Source organism: Barbus barbus (assembly GCF_936440315.1).
Source record: "Barbus barbus genome assembly, chromosome: 10".
In the NCBI taxonomy this organism is placed as follows: Eukaryota; Metazoa; Chordata; class Actinopteri; order Cypriniformes; family Cyprinidae; genus Barbus; species Barbus barbus.
In genome coordinates, this window is record NC_136738.1 from 24,456,664 (window position 1) to 24,482,878 (window position 26,215).

The 26,215-nt window shown below is 35.7% G+C and overlaps 1 protein-coding gene across 1 annotated transcript in view; it reads right to left on the bottom strand.

The window, feature by feature from the left end:
• Positions 1-26,215, bottom strand: part of LOC306875752 (semaphorin-5B-like) — a 134,180-nt gene that overhangs the window by 62,438 nt on the left and 45,527 nt on the right. Inside the window, exons 3-5 of the mRNA XM_079426471.1 lie at positions 18,556-18,801; positions 484-583; positions 76-121 (exon numbers count right to left, since the gene is read on the bottom strand). Of these exons, the coding sequence (XP_079282597.1) occupies positions 76-121; positions 484-583; positions 18,556-18,742 (333 nt within the window). The 5' untranslated portion in view covers positions 18,743-18,801. The remainder of the gene's footprint in view (positions 1-75; positions 122-483; positions 584-18,555; positions 18,802-26,215) is intronic.

Below are 26,215 nucleotides of genomic sequence, written 5' to 3' on the forward strand. Positions count from 1 at the left end.
AGGCCACATCAAACAGGAATCCTCATCTAGTAGATAATGCTGAACATTAATAAGCACTGTAGGTCTGTCTCTCACCTGAATTAACGAAATGTTGTTTAGATTCAGTCTGAAGAGGTAGTTTCTGCAGATAAAATAAGAGAGAGATTGAAAAATGTTACATTTATATGATTTATCTACTGGAGATGCAATAAAAATGTACCCTTAATATGCCAAGGGAAATGAAAAATAAAGTGGGGTCCAAAAGTCTGAGACCTCTTGTGAAAATGCTTCTGTTTTACACTTTTATCGCTGAATAAAATGACTTTAAATAAATTTGAAATATATTTTTATATAATATTAATTATACACATTATATACAATGTACATTAAAAATTATAAATTATAATATAAACATTTAATATAGAAATATATAAACTGTGTATTTGTATTGATCTTATTCATGCATCAATCCAAACTTTGGTCAGATATTATATAAGTTTTTACCTTGCTCCCACTATAAGTTCATTCCTGGTGAGGTCAAGGGTCAGTTGAGAGTAGTCCCTTACACCAGGAAGGGAGAAACTGGAGATCAAAGGACTTAGAGCTGAAAGACCAAAAAAAAGTGGATTTATTAGTGATACAGAAGCGAAGTGGCTGCATCTGACAAACCTTGAAAGTTCAAAGCGTATAACATTAAAATCCATTAAAGAACTCCTGGTTTAGGGTAACATATGGATTAAGCTTTACAAAAACGAGTTCCGCAATAGAGGTCACTAATCCAAGAAAATTAATGTAGTTTCTTCCCATGAGTCCCCAAGAACATGTGAGGAGGCGCAGAGAGCTATGCTCAGAGGTAACTGGGCCTCTTCAAGGATACTGATCCTAATTCAACATGACACTTAGTCAAAACTCTGCTTACCCAAGGAATCTCAGAACATAAAAGCACTGTTTGATACAAAGTTTCGCACATCAAAACAATTTGCTCTGGAACACACTTACAGCACAGACTGGCCCTATTGAAGTGGGAATTACATGAGATAGAAAGGGCATTATGTAAATACAAAAACCACTTGATCTATTGTTGACCGTAATGTGGCTTAGTAAATGGGATTTCCCTGTAAAAGGAACCAATAAAAAGATTTGTTATCCTTCCATGCAAAATAGGATCTCTCAGCAGCATTCTGGACATGTCTAGCTAAAACACAGAAATCCTTGCCTAATATTGCATAATGTAGTTTTCAAATGTTGTTTGCGGTACAAGATCCTATTAAATGCACAAATGTACAATATACTCAAGATTCACTTTCCTAAGAAGCGAAAAAGCCTTTATGATAAATGGATAGTTTAGAGTTACAAAAACAACTCAAATTCCAATGTAGGCCTACTTTACAAAATTAATCTTAAAAAAATAAAATAAATAAATCATAGTTTTGTCAAGAACTAACAAAAATTTATATACGCTGATTGCAAATATAAGTCACTTTGAATTAAAAAAAAAGTACAAATTTAATTGTATCGCAGGCTACATCTGTATAATTGCATTTCAGGTTGCTAGAAAGATTTTTACAAGATTTTGTATAATAAAATAATTGTGTATTTAATATTATTTGTATTATTAATCTAAAAAAAATTATATATCATATTACATACTGTAATTTCTCTTTTAGGCACAATATAAAAAAAAATAATAATAATTTGATCACAGCAAAATGCTATGTGAATACAGTCGCAAAAACAGCTGCAGCTTTCTCGCACCACAGGTCAAAGCAGCGGTGAAACTGGTCTCTATTAACAAGACATCCACAAATACCACTTCATACAGTCCGAATCGGTCCTGGCAGATGGAGTCATCCAGATGCTGGGGTCATCCAAAACAATCTGTCATTCACACGGGAACACGAATTGAATAAATGTGGGGATCTATCTGCATAGAATTTACAGGAAAAAAAGCTTCTGCAATACCGCCGAATTAATATATTAACAAACTGAATGATTGGGACCATATGGCTGCATTATTCAGGCGTTATTTATGGAAAAATAATGACAGGGACACAAACACAATCTGTACTAGAAGCCTACCTCTTCCACAAGCATCCATCTCACCCGTGTTAAAATGTGGTTATGGCCTTTGATGACTCTGATAAAATGTGTTCAGAAAGAATCATAGAAAATCTTATTGGATATCATACATCAAGAACAGCTGTCTTACAGACAGTGATTAATGACTGAGAAGGATAAGAGAGAGTCTTTTTCTTTAAATATATATATATATATATATATATATATATATATATATATAAAAATTGTAGCACAAGCTTGAAGCTTATGGAGTTTATTGATCCATTACTGTAGGTCAAAAGTGAGACCGCTCACAGTCTATAATATAATGCAGAGGTTTCCAACCTCTTATGTCAGCAAACCACTATGACCCATTTACTTGGAAAAACTAAATAAAAAGGATGATAACATTTTTCTTTGATGTAAAAAAGTTTAAAAATAAATATGGTCTCACTTCATTGAATTGTTTGGCTAGTATATATATATATATATATATATATATATATATATAAATAAATATAACTGATGCAAACTACTCTAGTTAGCATAAATACTGTTCCTCGAATAAGACAGGTGCTGGTCACCAGAATACAGTATGTTGTACTTTGGATCCACAGAACCAGGCTTCTTAATTAGCTTAACCAGATAAACCTCAGTCAATCAGTTTCATCAGAAAAGCCAAATTATTTGACCAGAATTTTGGCAGTTAGACCAGTACTAAACCAGCAATGATCTGTATAGCATTGCTTTGACCACAATTAAAATCTATGCTTGTTTACTGTATGCGTGCCTTTTAGTCTGGTCCCAAATGCTTCATGCACTGACAAAATCGCTTAGATGGTGCAGGTTGAGGGACTGTGATGATAACCTCAGAGTTACCCAAACCACACCGGAGTTAAATGTCAGACACAGCATGAAAAAGCTGATCTTTGCAGAAACAAACAGACTCAGCTGTTCAGCTGTAAGTCCTGCAGGGCTCAGATCCTTCACCTACTAAACTCTCATAACAAACCACTCCAATTCCCCTTTATAGTCATTTTAAAATAACCAACAAAATGTGTTTGCATCAGTGCAGTAAGCGTTGAGTTTATCTGAATGTTTGTTTACAGGAGTTGATCATAAACTGCCCTTTCTAACGGACTTCTAAGCCTCGATGACATAAACGGTGGTTTTATATGCACGGACAGCTCCCACACATCATTAAGCCTGCCTGGCGTCCAGCAATCCATATGCAATAAAAAAGGATAAATATGAGGGCCGGACCAGAAAAGGGTTGATGGACGATTATTGCATTTTCCTCACCAAACATGCAGCGGAAGTGATTAATGCGCTAGCCAGCAGATCCGAGGGACAAGAACAGATTCAACAGTCTGCATCCAAGATGCTCCCGAGGACATAAATCATAATCATTGTTTTTTTGTTCTCAAAAATTTACAGCTGTGGTTTTGGGTATGCTGCTGCAGGTATTGATTGCAAGACTGCCATTGTTAAGCTACAAATCACACAAAGTAACCAGGCCCGGATTGAACCTGCAGACTTTCTTTGCCTATACCAGGGGAAAATGTGGTAAATGGATTTAAATGTGGATTTAAGCAGGGCTGAGGGTATTACACTCTTACTGGCAGCTGAAAGCATAATCAAATTTGCCAAAATATTTAATTAATGAACACGCAAGGGAGGATGTGTAGATTTGAGAATAATGTAGTACAGATTTAACAGAAATCTGCCAAATTTTCTACAGTCTGAGAGTTCACAGTTCACATGCACAATCTTACACCAATTATGATTAATAATCTGACAATGTGTAAGGTCATAGAAACACATTATACAGTGTTGTTTTGATCGGGTGAAGGTCAGAATTTGTTTAAGGATTGTGCACCTGGATTTCTGCCCAGTTATTATTAAAAACCATTAAAAACTCCTTTAGAAGCATTCTGACAGTTTTTCAATGCATGAATGTTTGTTTACATTTTAATATGAGAAAAAAAAATGTCATGTCAACATATTTTCTTTAATTATCAGGTTTTGAAAATAAGCAGATTTGAATAGTCATCACTGTTGTGCATGTAAACATAGTCAATGTAAGATTTACTGTAAATGAGTACCACCAATTTTCATATTACTAGCATATTGGCTGTTTATTAGTACTTATAAACTACATATTAATGCCTTATTCTGACCATATTCTACATCCCTTAATCCTATGAAGCCTACCTTGCTACTTTTACTACCTTTTACTACCTTGCTAAATCTTTATAAACAGCAAATTAGTTTACAAAAGTCATAGTTAAAAGTCAGAATTGGTCCCCAAACTAAAGTGACCAAATGTTTTATTTATTTATTTATTTTAAATCTGACTTCAAGATGTCATAAAATGTAAAAACACCTCCAAGTAAAAAGTTCAGTAATCATTAGTGGCATGCATCTAAAAAATGCAGATGATTAAAATTATTCAAACAAGGATCACAAAACTACAACATTATGCAAATGAAAAGCTATTAACCCTAATCCACAAACAGCAAGATTATGGGTTTTAACATTGCCCTAATGTTTCTTTTTAATCATTAAGTAAAAAAATAAATAAAGCATAATTTCCCTCTATGTTTATTGAATTCATTGCTTTAAGTTTATCACTAAATACAGACATAATTAAACAATAATAATCCTAAATGCGGTTAGGGAGTAGATTAGGGAATATTTTATGCAGTGTGAGGCAGAAAAATGTATCAATGAGAAATAGTTTTAAAAGGAATCAAGGTGAAACTAATCCAATTGCACAAGAGCAACAGTCCTCTCTGGGATCAATATGAGAGAGTGAATACGGATCACCATTGACCGCTGTAGGCCCAGCAGCCTCATGCCTCTGTAGCGTTACTTTTGATAATAAATAAAGCATATTGGTTCCCAAAGCACATCATGTAAGCACTAGCCCTGTTCTGCGAGAGACACAGTCATCTCGTCTGTATTTTGCATCTCTCCGCTCCAAAGACTGGCCCATCTCTCATCTGAGCTCAGAGAATCTTATCAGAAGATGCAGGCCGGAGCTTATCTGAGCACAGTCCGAATTTGCTTTTGTTTTGTCTTCTGGTCTCCTTCCCCACGCCTGCCGTGTGATTTCCCTGCTGTTGCATCCCCTGTTGTCACTGCATGACTGGAGAGAGCCACAGAAATCTAAATCCTCTTACGCAGACTGCACTCTGATTATAGAAATAGGAAGACAATGAGCGCCCCAAGAAATGCCACGGCACAACAGAGGAGAGGACAGGCGGGGTAAGGGCACTCTGGGGATCAGGCCGTAAATCGAGGGCCGGTTCAAGTCAGGCAAAGATCTGAAAGAGCACCTTTCACAAAGCCAATGAGAGAAACCTGTGTTGGCAATTTCAAACGGTCATTGAAGCGTAACACGTCAGCATTTACAATAGACAGGAAAGGCCAAGCAGAAGCATAAGGGCTGCTGCTATCATTTCAAACCACTTACCAAGTTCCATTCCATTCACAGTTAGCAAACGTAAACCTTGCACTCCAAGGTTGCGAACACCTCCAACAACCTCTACTTTCTATGTCTGTGGTGACAGAGGGTCCAACAACATGACAGAACATTCAGGCATCAGTGCCTCTGAAATCACGGACCAATTAGGTGGAGGGAGACACACCGGTAACGGCCTGAAGTTAAAGAACAACACTGTTTTTCTATTTTTTCTTCTCAAGGTCTCCTTAAATGGGACCGGTGGTTAAACAACAGCACTATTACCCACTAGAGATTGGTTTCTGAACATGTTCTACAGACGAGACAAACAATCTCAAGACAATTACAATGGCTGGGTGAGTGGAAGGTAGACAATGGCTCTGTGGCACCACTCCTCTCGGGACAGATTACTGTAATTCCAGCCTAACAGGTTAGGACTTTGCATTAGGTTCTCAGCATTGGACATGCAGGGACACACCATACCTGACATTAGCTCTTAAATTGTGCTGTTTTCAGTGTCGACGTGGCCTATAAAAGTCCAAGATCCAAATCTGGTAACTATAGATGCTGGTTTTATACAACAATAGGTGGAATTTACTAAGGGGCCATTCACACAGAACAAGTTTTTGCTTTAAAAACATGAGATGCAGGGCAGTGAGTATTTTGTTTTGTTTTTTAAAGTTGAACCTAAAAGCCATGTTTTAAGGACAGCGTGTTATTCAAGAGATGCTGCAAAAGTACGCAAGTGCAACAGACATCTGCATATAGAGCAACAATATATCAGCAGCATGTTTGTGTTAATGGCCCCTGAAAAAAATTATGTCCCAACACCCGTGAGGACCTCAGATGATGCCAACTTTGAATAAATATCCAAAACTGCCAAATTTTCCTTATACTCTATTGTAATCATTATGATCACAACACGATTGCCTGAATTGTGTTCATTGTTTCTGCTTGAATACACTTGATTAGCTAACTGCATAATTTATATGATTTCTGCTATATGGACATTACTTTGATATCACCAACAAATTACTTTTAATTTGTAATGCAGAAACAATGAATGATGAATGTGATGCTTGCATTTAGTTTTACAATATAAGATTATTGTATTTAATTTTTCATGTTTATTTTATACATCATTTATAAATAATAGTAAATACAAATAGAGCTGATAATAATGCTAATTCATTTTAAAATTCACAACGCAGTAAAATTTCTACACATTTTGCAGCTCGTTTCACTGGACTGAATACAGAACAGGTTTTTGCTGAAACGCTGAATGTGTGAATTCGCCTCAATGTTTGTTGAATGCATCTCCAAAAACCTAGTAATTCTCAGCATACATGTGTTTGCAGTGAAACGTTGATATGCTTGTAGATAGACTAGGCATGCAGGTGTGATTGTGCAAGCTTAGCTAGGAAAAAAAATAAAAACAGAATAAATACCTACACCCCCACAAAAAAAATCCATCCAAATTACATTCCCAGATATATAAACTTATCTGAGACTCCTTGTAGTACCAGCATGCTATTGCTGTTGCTGGTTCCTAGATATGCTGGCAATGATTTTAGAGGGGATTTTCACATATAACATGCAATATCACAAAAAAAAAGGATTTTCTCTGAAGGAAATAAGTATAAGGTTGCTCTCAATATGGTATTATATAACGTCAGAGCAACAGCTTTGGGTTTCTTAAACCGGTAGCCATATCATGAAATCAAGAGTCTGCCAAATTTTCCTTATACTCTATTGTAATCATTATGATCACAACACGATTGCCTGAATTGTGTTCATTGTTTCTGCTTGAATACACTTGATTAGCTAACTGCATAATTTATATGATTTCTGCTATATGGACATTACTTTGATATCACCAACAAATTACTTTTAATTTGTAATGCAGAAACAATGAATGATGAATGTGATGCTTGCATTTAGTTTTACAATATAAGATTATTGTATTTAATTTTTCATGTTTATTTTATACATCATTTATAAATAATAGTAAATACAAATAGAGCTGATAATAATGCTAATTCATTTTAAAATTCACAACGCAGTAAAATTTCTACACATTTTGCAGCTCGTTTCACTGGACTGAATACAGAACAGGTTTTTGCTGAAACGCTGAATGTGTGAATTCGCCTCAATGTTTGTTGAATGCATCTCCAAAAACCTAGTAATTCTCAGCATACATGTGTTTGCAGTGAAACGTTGATATGCTTGTAGATAGACTAGGCATGCAGGTGTGATTGTGCAAGCTTAGCTAGGAAAAAAAATAAAAACAGAATAAATACCTACACCCCCACAAAAAAAATCCATCCAAATTACATTCCCAGATATATAAACTTATCTGAGACTCCTTGTAGTACCAGCATGCTATTGCTGTTGCTGGTTCCTAGATATGCTGGCAATGATTTTAGAGGGGATTTTCACATATAACATGCAATATCACAAAAAAAAAGGATTTTCTCTGAAGGAAATAAGTATAAGGTTGCTCTCAATATGGTATTATATAACGTCAGAGCAACAGCTTTGGGTTTCTTAAACCGGTAGCCATATCATGAAATCAAGAGTCTTTGATCGCTTGAAATAAAAGGGTTCGATGTAAACACGCTCAGAGTTTTAAAACTTTTCTAAGCCAAACAGACCACCTATTGAAAGGAAGCTGCAAAAACTTTTCTTTCCGTACTTCCTCAAATTTCTGAAGTCACATTGACACTTGACTGCCCGCATTTGCACATCAATGATGCCTAATCGGCGGTCGGCAACTTGGACCGGCCAGTCGTGGTGAAGTAATATGGAGGAGGTAGAAAAGAAACTGTTATTATTCCAGTTGGCATATAACAAAAAAGGTATGGAGGTGTCTGATTATTTCAGTCTGACCTAAACTGTCTGTGAGTCACATTTCAGTGAGAATTGTTTTATGAACCTGCCACAATCTAATCCAGCCTTTGCAAAGAGGTTGCTATTGAGGGTCAGGGCAGCAACAACTATATTGGACCAAACAGCAAACCTTGAACAGAATTTAAAGCTACAGCAGCAATGATCATGCCAACACCTGTGAGGACCTCAGATGATGCCAACTTTAAATAAATATACTGTACAAAACTGCCAAATTTTCCTTATATTGTAATCATTATGATAACAACATGATTGCCTTCATTGTGTTCATTGTTTCTGCTTGAATACACGTCATTAGCTAACTGCATTATTTATATTATCGTAGAAATGCATATTTCTGCTATATGGACATTACTTGATATCACCAAAAAATTACTCTTAATTTGTAATGCAGAAACATGCATCTCCTGTAAAGCTGCTTTGAATGTGATGCCTGCATTAAAAATGTGTAATATTCTCCTGTAAAGCTGCTTTGAAACAACATGTATCAGGAAAAGCGTTATACAAATAAAACAGCAAAAACAACCTATTGGTCAGAGGGTAGAAATATTCACGTAAAAAATTTTTTTTAATTTTTTTTTAGATATGCAGCACAACATTCTCCTAGTTTCTATATTATGTGCAATTTTAAAACAAATAATGCATTTAAGTATTTGTCAAATTTTCCTATTATAATATCAAAATAATAATAATAATAATAACAAATGAAACGCTGGGGCATATTTTTAGCAATAGCCAAAAATACATTGTATGGGTCAAAATTATTGATTTTTATTTTTTTTGCCAAAAATCATTAGGATATTAAGTAAAGATCATGTTCCATTAAGATATTTTGTAAATTTCCTACCGTAAATATATCAAAACTCAATTTGTGATTAGTAATATGCATCGCTAAGAACTTCATTTGAACAACTTTAAAGGTGATTTTCTCAATATTTTGATTTTTATGCACCCTCAGATTCCAGATTTTCAAATAGTTGTATCTCAGGCCAAATATTGTCTGATCCTAACAAACCATACATCAATGGAAAGCTTATTTATTCACGGTTCAGATGATATATAAATCTAAATTTCGAAAAAATTGACTCTTATGACTGGTTTTGTGGTCCAGGGTCACACATATTTATTTACTTACACCACACTGGATAAGACATGAAGACTATCTTGAATTGGTGTATTAATTTGAAGTATATTTTGTTACTGCACTGCCAGATTGTTTCCACTTGTTAGGGCCCAAGCCAGTAAGGCGCAGGGCCCTATTGTTTTTCTAAGGATTATTATTAGGGCCCAAGCCAGTAAGGCGCAGGGCCCTATTGTTCTTCTAAGGATTATTATTTTTTTTTTTATTATTTTTTATTTCGACTATCCGGGTACTTTTGGGGGCCTTAACGTGCCCGAAAACTCTTGAAAATTGGCACGCACGTTGGAACCTGCGGCCATTAGGACGCCGCTGAGGCTGGGACCCGGGCGGGGCACAGGGGCTCTACGGCGCCCCCTGGAAAATTGTCAGAAAGCTTGATGTATAGCTCACACATACTTGCACGTATTCATATGAAACTCGGTACACATATAGAACTCATTGAGCCGAACAACTTCCGTGCAGCATTTCATAGGCTCCGCCCAACAGGAAGTCGGCTATTCAGGGCTGTTTAAAAAGCGCATGTTCTGGAATTTGATATACTCCTCTGAGGATTTCCATACGATTGCCACCAAACTCGGTGAACATGATCTCAAGACATTGGGGATGCTAAATTGCGAAGATATTTTTGATATGTCGAACGGTTTGCCCGTGGCGAGGCGATGAAGTTATGGCGAAAAATGAGACCCAGGAAATGCCTAATAACGTCCACATACATTGTATGATGTAGATCAAACTCCAGTGATTTGTTCGTTGTATGATGCCGATCGGATAGATGTGACTATTATGACTGAAAGTTATAGCGCCACCAACTGGCTGCAGGAAGTGTGTCGTTTTCAAAATGCTTTGAATTCAGCATCTTATTTTTACTCGATTTGCTTCAAACTTCACCAGAATAATGTCAAAACACGGCCGATGTAAAACTGTGAAGGGAATATTGATATCTAAAATTATGTTGCCATGGCAACGTGTCAAAGTTGAAAATTCGTTTCTGGTGATTTTGAGGCAGATAACATGTTTAGAATGTCATGAAACTCAACACACATATCAGTATTAATGATAGTTAGACACTGGAAAAAGCTCATAAACGGGCGTGGAAGAGGCACTCTATAGCGCCACCTTTTGTCAAAAATGAGGGGGTTAGTTTTAGCTACAGACCCCAAACTCGGTACATAAATTGTTCTAATTAATCCGGACAACTTTATAATTTACAGTCATTAGCTACGACCAACAGGAAGTCGGCTATATTTATTTTAATGTGGGTTTTTTTTAAAAACGGGCTGTAAACAAATTAATACTCCTCCAAGCAGAAACACGGAAATCACACCAAACATTTTTTATCATGATGCCAAAATACTGAAGATGCTAAATTGCGGACGGATTTAGGATATCTTGAACGATGATTTAATGGCAATTTATTAAAGTTACAGTAAAAAAGATAATTTTTTTTTTTTTTTTATCTTTTAAGAGCAGCTTCCAAACACTTCATAAAAAATTACATACACAGAACAATACAGTCTGAGGATATGTGATTAATTTCATGAATTTACAATACACTATGCAGAGGAGAAAATTAAAAAACTATCAGAGCTGCTTTTGAGTTAGAGCTCCCTGCCAGCCTGCCTCTGAGTGAGAGGTCCTGTCAGCCTGCAGCTGAGTGAGGGGTGGGGGTGGGGTGTGAGTGACTGTGTGAGTGACTGTGTGGATTGAGGCAGTGGGTGAGAGAGAGAAAGAGAGAGAGGGTCTGTTTTTTAAAATCTTTAAAAAATGCTTATAAATCATTAAAGATTTTGATAACACTTTATAATAAGGTCTCAATTCTTAACATTAGGAAATGCATTAATTAACGTGAACTAACAATGAAAAATATATTTTTACAGCATGTTAATTCTTCCATGATAGTATGAACTAACAAAGAACAATTTTTTTAAAGCATTTATTAATCTTTTTAATGTTAGAAAAATAGTCATGTTCAAAAGATAAACTTTAAAATTTAATAATATATAAACACATTTTGGATTAATATTGATCAACATTAAATGGTATATAATTATTAATGATTATATATATATATAATGATAGCTACAGACACCAAACTCGGTACATAAATTGTTCTTATTAATCCGGACAACTTTCTAATTTACAGTCATTAGCTACGACCAACAGGAAATCGGCTATTTTTTTTTAATGCGTTTTTTTTTTTTTTAAACGGGCTGTAAACAAATTCATACTCCTTCAAGCAGAAACCAAAAATTCACACCAAACATTTTTTCACATGCTTCCAAGATACTGAAGATGCTTCATTGCGGACCGATTTAGGATATCTTGAACGGTGATTTAATGGCAATTTATTAAAGTTACAGTAAAAAAGAACACTTTTTTTTTTTTTATCTTTAAAGAGCAGCTTCCAAACACTTCATAAAAAATTACATACACAGAACAAGACCGTCTGAGGATATGTGATTAATTTCATGAATTTACAATACACTATGGAGAGCAGAAAATTAAAACTATCAGAGATCTCCTGTCACTGCGCTCCTAATGTGTGCGGTGGGTGACTGACTGTGTGAGTTCAGTGAGTGTGGAGGGGGAGAGAGAGAGAGAGAGAGAGAAAGAGAGAGAGAGAGAGAGAGAGGGTCTGTTTAAACTTCTCAATAAAATCCTTAAAAAATGCTTATAAAGCATTAAAGGTTTTGATAACACTTTATAATTAAGTCTCATTTGTTAACAGTAGGGAATGCATTAATTAACATGAACTAACAATGAAAGATATATTTTTTACAGCATGTTAATTCTTCATTGATAGTATGAACTTACAATGAACTAACAATGAACAAAATATTTTTAATATTAGAAAAATAGTCATGTTCAAAAGATAAAACTTTAAAATGTAATAATATATTAACACATTTTGGAATTGATTTTGATCAACATTAAATGGTATATATTTATTAATGATGTTAACTAACAACAGTTAAATAATGTTGTTTTTTAACATTGGTGAATGCACAAATAACATTAAATATTAACAATATATTTTTTACTTTATTCATTTGTGTTAGAAAAAATTATTCATGTTAGTTAATGGAAAAATAAATCATTAAAACCTTTGGTAACTATAATAATTTCTCATTTGTTAGCATTAGTAAATGCATTAACTAACATCAACTACCAATGAAAAATATATTTTCACAGAATTTAAAGTTTTATATGTTGTTCTGTGTGTGTGTGTTTCACAGAGTTGATGGTTTGGATTAACCCTTTAATTGCCGTATCCCTTAAAACCAAACTGCCAGAGGGTTACTGTGATGCTTGTGCTCGCTGGGCACCGTTTTATCGATGCCACCGGGGTGGCGTATGCTGACGGCTTGGGCCCGTCATCGCTGCTCGCAGCTATATTTTTTATTATTTTTTTTATTTTTTATTTCGACTATCCGGGTACTTTTGGGGGCCTTAACGTGCCCGAAAACTCTTGAAAATTGGCACGCACATTGGAACCTGCGGCCATTAGGACGCCGCTGAGGCTGGGACCCGGTCGTGGCACAGGGGCTCTACGGCGCCCCCTGGAAAATTGTCAGAAAGCTTGATGTATAGCTCACACATACTTGCACGTATTCATATGAAACTCGGTACACATATAGAACTCATTGAGCCGAACAACTTCCGCGCAGCATGTCATAGGCTCCGCCCAACAGGAAGTCGGCTATTCAGGGCTGTTTGAAAAGCGCATGCTCTGGAATTTGATATACTCCTCTGAGGATTTCCATACAATTGCCACCAAACTCGGTGAACATGATCTCAAGACATTGGGGACGCTAAATTGCGAAGATATTTTTGATATGTCGAACGGTTTGCCCGTGGCGAGGCGATGAAGTTATGGCGAAAAATGAGACCCAGGAAATGCCTAATAACGTCCACATACATTGTATGATGTAGATCAAACTTCAGTGATTTGTTCGTTGCATGATGCCGATCGGATAGATGTGACTATAATGACTGAAAGTTATAGCGCCACCAACTGGCTGCAGGAAGTGTGTCGTTTTCAAAATGCTTTGAATTCAGCATCTTATTTTTACTCGATTTGCTTCAAACTTCACCAGAATAATGTCAAAACACGGCCGATGTAAAACTGTGAAGGGAATATTGATATCTAAAATTATGTTGCCATGGCAACGTGTCAAAGTTGAAAATTCGTTTCTGGTGATTTTGAGGCAGATAACATGTTTAGAATGTCATGAAACTCAACACACATATCAGTATTAATGATAGTTAGACACTGGAAAAAGCTCATAAACGGGCGTGGAAGAGGCACTCTATAGCGCCACCTTTTGTCAAAAATGGGGGGGTTAGTTTTAGCTACAGACACCAAACTCGGTACATAAATTGGTCTTATTAATCCGGACAACTTTCTAATTAACCGTCATTAGCTACGACCAACAGGAAGTCGGCTATATTTATTTTAATGTGGGTTTTTTTTAAAAACAGGCTGTAAACAAATTCATACTCCTCCAAACAGAAACACGGAAATCACACCAAACATTTTTTCTCATGATGCCAAAATACTGAAGATGCTAAATTGCGGACGGATTTAGGATATCTTGAAAGATGATTTAATGGCAATTTATTAAAGTTACAGTAAAAAAGAGAATTATTATTATTATTTTTTTTCTTTTAAGAGCAGCTTCCAAACACTTCATAAAAAATTACATACACAGAACAATACAGTCTGAGGATATGTGATTAATTTCATGAATTTACAATACACTATGCAGAGGAGAAAATTAAAAAACTATCAGAGCTGCTTCTGAGTGAGAGCTCCCTGTCACTGCTTCTGAGTGAGGGGTGGGGGTGAGTGACTGTGTGAGTGACTGTGTGGATTGAGGCAGTGGGTGAGAGTGAGAAAGAGAGAGAGGGGGTCTGTTTTTTAAAATCTTAAAAAAATGCTTATAAATCATTAAAGATTTTGATAACACTTTATAATAAGGTCTCATTTCTTAACATTAGGAAATGCATTAATTAACGTGAACTAACAATGACAAATATATTTTTACAGCATGTTAATTCTTCCATGATAGTATGAACTAACAAAGAACAATTTTTTTTAAAGCATTTATTAATCTTTTTAATGTTAGAAAAATAGTCATGTTCAAAAGATAAACTTTAAAATTTAATAATATATTAACACATTTTGGAATTAATATTTATCAACATTAAATGGTATATAATTATTAATGTTTTTATATATATAATGATAGCTACAGACACCAAACTCGGTACATAAATTTTCTTATTAATCCGGACAAATTTCTAATTTACAGTCATTAGCTACGACCAACAGGAAGTCGGCTATATTTATTTTAATGTGGGTTTTTTTTAAAAACGTGCTGTAAACAAATTCATACTCCTCCAAACAGAAACACAGAAATCACACCAAACATTTTTTCTCATGATGCCAAAATACTGAAGATGCTAAATTGCGGACGGATTTAGGATATCTTGAACGGTGTTTTAATGGCAATTTATTAAAGTTACAGAAAAAAGAGAAAACGTTTTTTTTTTATCTTTTAAGAGCAGCTTCCAAACACTTCATAAAAAATTACATACACAGAACAAGACAGTCTGAGGATATGTGATTAATTTCATGAATTTACAATACACTATGCAGAGGAGAAAATTTAAAAACTATCAGAGTTCTCCTGTCACTGTGCTTCTAATGTGTGCGGTGGGTGACTGGGTGGGTGACTGACTGTGTGAGTTCAGTGAGTGTGGAGGGGGAGAGAGAGAGAGAGAGAGAGAAAGAGAGAGAGAGAGAGAGTCTGTTTAAACTTCTCAATAAAATCCTTAAAAAATGCTTATAAAGCATTAAAGGTTTTGATAACACTTTATAATTAAGTCTCATTTGTTAACAGTAGGGAATGCATTAATTAACATGAACTGACAATGAAAAATATATTTTTTACAGCATGTTAATTCTTCATTGATAGTATGAACTTACAATGAACTAACAATGAACAAAATATTTTTAATATTAGAAAAATAGTCATGTTCAAAAGATAAAACTTTAAATTTTAATAATATATTAACACATTTTGGAATTAATATTGATCAACATTAAATGGTATATATTTATTAATGATGTAAATTAACAACAGTTAAATAATGTTGTTTTTTAACATTGGTTAATTCACAAATAACATTAAATATTAACAATATATTTTTTACTTTATTAATTTGTGTTAGAAAAAAAATTATTCATGTTAGTTAATGGAAAAATAAATCATTAAAAAATTAAAACCTTTGGTAACTATAATAATTTCTCATTTGTTAGCATTAGTAAATGCATTAACTAACATCAACTACCAATGAAAAATATATTTTCACAGAATTTAAAGTTTTATATGTTGTTCTGTGTGTGTGTGTGTTTCACAGAGTTGATGGTTTGGATTAACCCTTTAATTGCCGTATCCCTTAAAACCAAACTGCCAGAGGGTTACTGTAATGCGTGTGCTCGCTGGGCACCGTTTTATCGATGCCACCGGGGTGGCATATGCTGACGGCTTGGGCCCGTCATCGCTGCTTGCAGCTATATTTTAATTTATTCTTATTATAAAATAAGTAAAAAAAAGATACATTGTCTGAAAATAAGTCTTAATGTAATGTTGCATGAGTAAATCCATCTTTTTACATCGTTTAACTTCATTTTTAATGGAAAACAAGTCAAAAAACTAATTAAAAACTCATTAGGAAGTAATTCCTTGAAGTGTAAAGACTAATTCTTAAGGTTGTAAGTCCCATTCAGGAAGAACCCTGGTGGTCATGCTCTACCATGCTAAATCATCTTAGTAGTATGGTTTAGAATAGTTCAAAGGCATGTGTGAATCTACAGACCTTGTCAGAGATCAGAGATAGAGGCCCCCAATACGCCTCAGGTGACTCCACTGAGCAGCCGCCAGAAGGCGTCAATTAAAAAACGTTCTTCCATGAAAGAACCTAATCTCAAGTTCGGCCAACACTTCCATTGTAGCAGGGATTCCATACCACTGCTTCAACATAAAAGAAGGCATTAAGGTGTGCTGTGGGACTTCCATACCATTGAGAACACATAAAGAGTGATTTTGAGGTGTGCTATTGCTTACAGTGCAAAGCTAATTGTTCAGGAGCTCTTATCGTGAATGCTACGCCACAGTGCCTTTGCTTCAATGAGCTAAAATGATGAAAGGGAATAGAATACCATAACAACAGAAACAAAAAAATGAGAAAAACAAAGACAGTACTTTGGTTATCTGGCTTTACGATTTACTGCTTGTTTGCAAATTGTAGTGTTTTCTAACTCAGTGAACAAGGCCGTTTGTAATTGCAGTCTATTTCAAGACTATGAAAAGAAAAAATGGCAAAGCATAAAATGATGGCAAAGCATAAAATGACAAATCAAAATGCAACCTGAGTTTTTTTCGGAAGCAATAAACGGAGCTGGCCGCAGGCAATGTCTATATGAGCCATGGCTGCCCTAACGTCCAAGTAGGTTTCATATATTATATAGAGCCCCCCCAGATATCAATTCTTTTTGTTTCCCATGAAGCATTATTCTGCCATTTTTGTAATGTCCCTCAAAAAACATGCTGCTCGTACTCCATGGGTTAGCAATCGTCGACAGATCATATTCACTACAAACACACTCTGTTGTCTAAATAAATATGTTCTTGGTATAGAAAACACCTTTGTTCCAAGGGTATGGAGAAGATTTTCTAAACGATATCAAGGTATGGCTGCACATTCTGTTTTCTTTGTGTGCTAGGACACAGGAGGATAGGAATCTTGACGAAATGAAAGACGTTTATCTCTAGCTATCTTCAGCATGCTCTATCACTGTCTGAAATGTGTGGATAACCCAATGAATAAGATAAACTAAACAAAAAATGTAGATCTACATTCTGAGCCTATGTAATACACAGGAACAGTGGAAAAACAACCAGACTCACTAGGCTGGGCGCTACATTCCCAAACACTTTGAATTCCAGCAGTGGTCTTTTGTGTATAAAATTGTGTATAACGGTGGAGAACATGCCTGGCCACATATTTCAACAAAAGACTAAGAATTGCTGTTTTTATCCGCAATTAAAGCTGACTACATTCTGTGCCCTTAAAGCATGCTTTGTCAGTTTTTGTGTTTCGCTTTTAGCCAACAAAAATATTGCCAATGTTTAGTCATTTACTATTTTCTGTAGTACGATTACAGCAGCTTTTTTCAAAATAGTACAGCTCCATCAAGCATTTTTCCAGTTATTGGACATTCTTTCATATATAGAGTTGGTTAAATAAGATTCATGACACTGATTTGATTCATTTCAGTGGATTAGTGAATCAATTTAAAACTTAGTAAACATGTTTGTGAACTGATTCTTTTTAGTAAATGACTGACTGGTCAAATAATTCATAAAATGATTTGAGTCCATGCAGTATTCTTTTTTTCCATCCAAATATTTAGTTAAATGCTGTATTATGTGCAATTACATAAAGGTTTTGTATTTTTTACTTTTATAACATTGCAGTTTTCTACATTTTGGTAGTAGCTTGTAGTCTAGCAAACTGCACTTTGACTGAAGTGTATCTTAGCATTACCAATTGTAAACAGGTTTCTAAAACATTCAGCATGATTGGTCGGAAAATCAAATATTCCAGCAACAAAATCACACCATTGGTTGAGCCAGTGTTGCTACATTTTTCTGGTTGGGATGGTCAAACCAATTAGTGTTTTAATATTGCCACTGAGATTTTTTTTTTATGTTTTTTACACTTACAGCTCTCTCTGAATATTAAAGTGGGATAGGAAAAAATATTCTAAGATTGACACCTTCAACAACTTCAAAATTACACTATCTTTTATTTGGCATGCTAGAATTTCAAAGTAGCTCCTCCAACGCATGAACTGTCTGCAAGAGATTCCAAGAGAGAAGAGAAACATTGATGTAATATCCCAGGAGTGAGAGCGAGAGACATCAGTGCTCACCTTGAATAGAGATGACGGGGTGCTCTAGGCGGGTACACTCCGGCCTTGTGTGGGGTGCTGGGGTTGTGGAGGGTTCTGTGGGGAGAGGGGGCCTCTGGGATAGTATAGCAGGAAATGGAAGAGTGATGACACAGAGGATAAGGCCGGGCACAGCCAGGGAAGCCACGGCCCGTGGCAACACTGTCATGGTGACGGAGGCCGACCTCTCCTTTCCTCTAGCTGCCAAGGTGGGCCTTTAGAATGCACCTGTTGAGAGGGGAGAAAAAGATTCATGGTAAACATACTTATCGTAGTTTATTTTTTGCTGTTTCTTTAAGGTTTCCATTTTTTGCAGTTCACATGCATCTTTACTGTCATAGGAGTTGAACAGTTTGGCAATATTGTACTTTATGGTTATGTCAAAGTTTTGTTGACTTTAGAGCAAAGGTGATTAGTCCTTACGACAACAGTTTAAATGTATATGAACATAAAGTGGCAATGAAAAATAAAAACAAATTTTCTATTTGTTTTGAATTACTGATATCTTCAAAAAAGTAGGGAGGTTGATTAAAGAAATAATGCTGATAAATTACTGTAGGCATTTCTGTAGCGCAAACAAAAGATCATGGGTTCAGTTTGTGTCTGCCAAATACATAAATTACAATGTAAATATATTACAAGCATTTCAATGTAATAATGGAAAATGAGGCACAAAGAACATGCCTTAATTCATAACACTGAATTAATACAAAATAAAATGTATTTTTAAACAATATTTACGCGAAACAGAAAAAACTGATTACAGAAAATAGAAAAAAATAAATCACAAATTTTCTGAAAATGGTAAAATATTAGCAATTAATTTTTTTTGCCTGGCTGATTACAAATGTGCACATTCTTACAAGCAAAAAAACTAATTTTCCCCAGCAAAATTACACCACAAAAAGCTACTAATATTCCAGTTGCTAACTAATAATATGAGTAATTTAGAAGTTGTGCTGTTCCTGGCTGTGTATTTGCACCTGCGGCATTGCAAAATCCTTCTCCAGAATCCGAACATTTTGTAAAGAGTGGCTGAAGTGTGTTTTTAACAAGGTCCCTGATCTTTTCAGTCCAGCCTGAACAGTTTGTGCAGAACAGTTCAGCCATGAATGTTTTGTGATTGGGTCGCAATGCAATGCAGGCATTGCAAAGAGATAGAATGATTGAGGCAACTACATTGGACCCCACAGGAAACCTCAACAAAAACATGTAACACTTCAAAAGCAGCAAGCCAGAACTTTCAGCTTCTGGATAACAACAATTACATTAATATAATATAGAGGTAAAAAATATATATATATCCAAAATTCACATGCAATAATGGTGATGGCTGGTGCAGGGGAACTGGGGTAGGAAGCAGAAGTGGTGGGTGGTGTTGTTAAAAGTTTCTGGCAGTAAGTGGTGGCCCAGCTTGATCAGCATAAAACCCCTTAAGCGCCCAGGCACTTCCGTCTCCTTCATATGCGGAGGAGTTTTAATATCATGGATGATCTTATTAGAGGTGAGGCATGACATCTCCATCTCTATTCAGAGCAGCTCCAGTGCAGTCATATTACAACACACAGCAGTTACCTCAATCACTGCACTCAGCTGCCCGTCAGTCTCCTCACACACCGCGTCATATGCTAACTTCTCTAATCATAATGTGTCACACTTCTGTGACCAAGCCTATGGACCTAGGAGACCAAGGTTTAATTGAACACCCACATTGCCCTAAGCTGGAACCTAGTATCCTTAAGGAACCCGTTAGCAAAAATAAGCCCAATTTTCCTTATGGTAACAAATTCAGAAGGAAAGGTGAATTTAAACTATATCTATATCACACCTAATGCAATGTAATATAATATAATATAATATAATATAATATAATATAAGCCTATTGTCAGTTTTGGGTGCTCCTGTTAAGGGTCGCCACAGTAAACCTTCTGCATACTGTATACACACAGAACACAAAACAAAACAAAAAACAAATAAGCGAACATAGTGTATATAACATGTTTTATACAAAACAAAACAAAACAAATAAAAATAAAATAAAGTAAAAATTGCATTATACCGTACCAATTTATAGTTCATATTTTAGATTTACATATATTTACTAAGTTATCCTTAACCTCACAGCAACTATTGAATGGCTGAAAGATGCTTTGCAAAACCATCATCTTGTTGTTACAGCATCTACCAGCAGGGGCTAACTGGACTAACCAGCAAAACTTTGACCTACTAAAACTTTGTGGTAAACTAGTTAAGAAGCCATTTCAGGGACATGCACACCAGTATTGCATGCTGTGGACAAATGCGGTTAAAAGTTGTGCACCACCAACATTAATGCTATTTCACTTTAGACCTGATATATGGAGTTTATAGCCAGAGAGAAAATGGCAGCACATCACCATCTTTCATGCAGGGCCATCTTATGGCACATAATATTATTTGAGTGTTTAAAAAACAAGAGTGAATTCATGCAATCCACTGAGATGCACCAGGGGCTAATTTACAGTTTCACCATTGGATGAGGCAATCAATAATAAATTATTAGCTTGGTTATGTTGCAAATTACCATGATGCCTTCTCAATTATCCCTCTCTCAACAGCGGGTAACTAATCAGGCAAATTAACGTGGCAACTGGCTTGCTATACAGTCAACCATCTGCATGAGACAGGACTATTCACAACACATTACATCTCTAGACTGAAAAAGATTGCAACAGAGTGAACTAAATTCTTGTTGACTTGTCAAGTTGGTTAAAACCTTAGCAGAGCATGTGCAAGTGCAAAGGCAACTATCTAGAATGCAAACGCTACAGAAAACAGACACATCCGTTTTTGCATCCTGTAGCACTTGGGTCAGGACTGCTCATTAAGGGTTATGTAATAAAGTATGGCTGGGTGGGTGTATTGGCGCATGTGTAAAAGAAGAGTTTTAGCCTAGTTAGTATGCAGGAGAAATGAGAAACAGGACAGAACCTCTGATGGGAAAATGACTACTTGACCTTATGTTAATATTTCAAATGTGTATGCTCAGAAAGAGATAATGGGGTAATAACATAATCATCATTGCTGAATTCTCCTTAATGTTTTTAAAATAAAATAGCTTAAGATCAGTGGTCGAGCAATGTGGGCAGATGTTGATATCTATGGAGCAGATGAATTATAAATAATTTAATCAGGACTAAGATAATATTCCTTAATTTGAATAAAATATACTGAATTAATATTTCAAACCATTCACCAACTTTTATTTTACCATTTATTAGCATTTTTACACAATATTTAGTCAAAATTCACAAAATCACACTTAATTCAATTCATTCTCAAAAACAGTGCAGTGATGGCTATTTGTGTTATTCAGTGAAGTAATAAGGAAGAAGAATGGATACTATCATTTCTAAACGCCAGGAGGAGGAAATCTAATAAAATACACATTTCCAATGATGCCACTATCATGAACTAGAAAAAGTGCATCCTTTCATTTCGACAGAATCAAGAACATGTTCATCTCAGATTATGCTAGGGCAACACCAATTTATGAAGAAACATCTATTCAGGGAGGTCATGTACACACTTCTAGCTTGGGATCTGAAATTTGTGGCTGGGGATATGTGCCTTACTCAGCTGGTTGCTGAAGTGCTGTTGTGATGGGAAAGAGGTCAGTCTGAACCAGCTGCATTAAGCCCAAGAGACAAGGAAAAAAACAAGAATTAAGAAATAAAAAGCAAATCCACACACGCAAGCAAGCACATGTGAAGTTCAAAAGCAGTTGTTAACAACTTGCATCCCAACAGTGAGTCAACAGCTGTGAGCTAATTAAACCCAATGCCAAATAGCGAAGGCGTTAAGGATCTACACAGACGTGCCCGAGCACAAGCACCACCTACACTAACAAATTAAGGCTCAAAACAGCTGGTGGCACTTCTAAACTGGCCTTAGAGAGTGCGCCGAGCTGGCAGTACTTCTGAATGCGGTGTACTCATCAAAGTGGTAGAAGAAAGATCAAGCCAAAGAAAGCACTCAAGACTCCTTCCCTCTGGGATACTTGCAAAATGGCCCATTGCACTTTATGGCTGTCTAGCTATTTTAGCGTGTGGGAAAATGATACTTCGCTAGATTTCGCAGGAGTAGTGGACCGTGTGCACTTGGCTTAAGGAACTTCCCTGGATTAGACTAATGAATGCAGTGCTTCTGTCAATAGCACCCAGATCAGCCAGGATAACATGTGCCCAGCAGGCTACCCTGCATATTTCCATGGAAACAGACCTGACTAATGAACATGTCGTTAATGCTGTCGGACAATTGCGAAAGACGGCGTAGGTTTGTTCGCCACCTTACAGGCAAGACAGGCCCCTCGTGAGACAAGAGAGCAGGTATAGCCAAAGAGCAAACACAATCTCTCCTAATGAGCACCGCTTCTTCATTTAACACCTCATCAAATGACAGTGATGTCAGACGGGGCCATCAAGATCTGTCAGCGAGAGGGAATCGCACTAAGCCTGGTGCCTGGATGGAGGCAGATTGTAAGACGTCAACAGCCGTTTCTCATGTGCCTCCTGCGCTGCCCATCTGACAGTAAGATGAACAACAGAACATAATCAGTTCTGAGCACACGCAGAGTAGTAACGCTGAGCTGTTGCTCCAGACAAAACCCATGAAAAACCATCATCAATTATTAAATCATTAATTTAAATATTATAAATGTATTACCATTAAAAAGTTTGGGGTCAGTAAGATTTTTTTTAAAAAGAAACATCCTTGCTGAATACTTTTATTCAGCAAGGATGCATGAAGTTGATCAAAAGTGATAGGAAAGTCATTTATTTAGTTTAAAAAAAACTATATTTAAAATAAATCCCATTTTGAATTTGTTATTCTTTAAAGAATCCTGAAAAACAAATTTGTATAAATTTTCAAAAAATATTAATCAGCGTAACCATTTTCAACACTGACCATATAAAAAAAAATTTTTTCAGCACAAAATCAGCTTATCAGAATGATTTCTGAAGGATCATGTGACACTGAAGACTGGAGTACTGAATGGCTGGAGTAAATATAATAATATTTTGCAATATTACCTTTTTTTGCCATATTACTGTTATTTTACTGTATTTTTTAACAAATAACTGCAGCTAGGCTTCTTTTGAAAACATTTTTTAAATCCCACTGATCCCAAACAATAATGTATGTATGTGTGTATGTATGTACATTAAATGTAATTACAGTTTTTCTCGATTGCTTAAACACATTTCTTGCAAATTATGCCTCTAAACATGAATCATAACTCCTAACGCAATTCCCCAAACTTCCTATATTTAAGTCAAAATGAAGCTCTCCACTCAAAACAACTCAATATTGCTGAAAAACCAAACTTTGCTCTCAGACATGACACACAGTCAAAACCACACACACTACAACACAGTTTTACACACTGATGAGATAAATAAAAAAAATACTACAAAAACCAGTAACAAGTGTCGTACTCCCCAAATGTTTTGTTCCTCAATTTAATGCATTTTAGTGTACAATACAATACAGCAAACAACAACAAAAATAATTATTCTGCCCCAGTATCCCGTCTTTGGTCTGGGACAGGCCAAAAAACCTCTTCATCATCACAGGCTATGTGGGCCCTGGCCAGGCAGTGGGGGTAAAATCCTCTTGCATGCCTGATGTCCTTGTGTCATTGTCCAGAAACAAGGCAAAATGCTTAGTCATGTTGTCAATATAACACTGCACTCTGTTAGTATTACCTGATGTAAATATGACAACAGTTTGGATGACAGAGGTTGGAGGTTGAACAAGTAGTTTTGATAATTTCATTTCTGATCTGAGAAATGCACCAAAGTCACTGAGAAAAACTGTGAGCTGACTTTGGCCCTTTCATCTCCATTGAAGATTCTGATTGGTGTGTGATAAATTTTGACTCCTAGTGTTTCCACTTGGGTAATTGTGTGCTAATTGAGCTCAACTTGAGTGAACAATATTGAATGCTAGTGCTTTCTAAATGACCACATGGTGTAAGCACTGAGAAATTAAGGGATTTGTGTGTAAAGTTTTGCAGTAACAGTTCACCAAATCTGACTCATGTGTTAAAGCAGGGGAATAGTGTTTATAGTTTAGGGAAATGGGTGTGCTTTTTGAAAAATGGCATTATGGTTTTGAAATTTTAGTTTTTATATTCATTAAAAAATATTAAACGTGATAAATATAAATAAATAAAAAACTTTTGCTAATTAAGGAAAGATTTCTGGGCTGATAGTATGTGCAAGGGCTAGAGTTTAAATTCCCATTTGTTCTGAAATAATAATAAAAATGGATATTTCTCTGTATTTCTTTTTCATTGAGGGGACTGCAGATTGAAATATTAATGCTACTTGCATCACACAAAGCACGGTTTGTGGATTACTTGTTTTTATTGCGGATTTCGATGTAAAAAAAACTATTGAATTAAATATAATGGCTGTTGCTGGTATTGTGCTTCCTAAGAATCATTCCCTATCATTCATGATGCAACAGGTCTCTAAGCAGAGCAATAAAAAGGACATAGGCTAGTGCATTCCAGCATTCCCTTCCATTGGTCCCAAATAAAAAAAGAATAGGTTTATGAATTACTTTATTTCCACTCTTCTTCATCAGCACAGAGCTCCTATTACACCATCTTTTGGCCTGTGAGCGGGTTATAAACTTGGTAAGCAGGGTCATAGTCTGCCAGAAATGTATCCAATAAGTACATATCGATCCCTCCAAAAGTCAAACTTAAAAGGAGAGTCTTCCACATTATAAGGGCTGTTGGGCTGCCAGCTGTGTTGATCTCTCTGGCTGTAAGTTATACAGCTTTGGCAGCAGTAAACCCTCAACCACCCCTGTGCTAAGACCTCTCCTCACAGCACGAGGCCTCCCATAGCCTAATCACACAACTTTCTGCAATTCCTAACTCGAAAAAAAAAAAAACATGTCCTACTGCCTATATTTCGTTGATCCAGAAAAATAAATAGTTTAAAAATGCAATGCATGTCATGTCATTTGATTGTTTTCGTCTTTTGTTTAGAAATTAAAAGCTAAAATAGATAGTTTTGACTCTATATTTTGATGGGATAGGCCACATTCAAGCCGTTGTAAAATATATACACACATACTGAATGTACTGTATATTAATCACATTAACATGTATGCATTTATTAATTGTATTGTTTCAATGTAACACTGCATTACAATTATATAAATTCATTATATACTAGTTATTTAATTAAATTAATCAGATTATTCTAATTCTATACTGATGCAGCAAGTAACAATGCTGTTTAGCAACCGCAAACAACTAAACAGTCCCAGTCTTGCTAGGTACTTCATGTAAATATTTACAACAGATGGCGAAAAAAAAAAAAATCTAAAATGTTAACAGTAATTTAGGTGACGCCATGTCTCACGTCTCCAGTAATTTCTGTTAGTCCAGACAAAGTTGATTACCTCTTATAATATTCTCTAGGTTTAGCATCTTGTGTGCACTCATAAGTCCTCATAAATACTAAATGTATGAGAAATCAGTCATTTAGGTGGCACATTATGCCGAGGTTGCCTTGTCATTAGCTCCAACACCGCAGGAATGCTGATGAGGGGCAGTAGAGCACACAAAGCTATTTAGGCA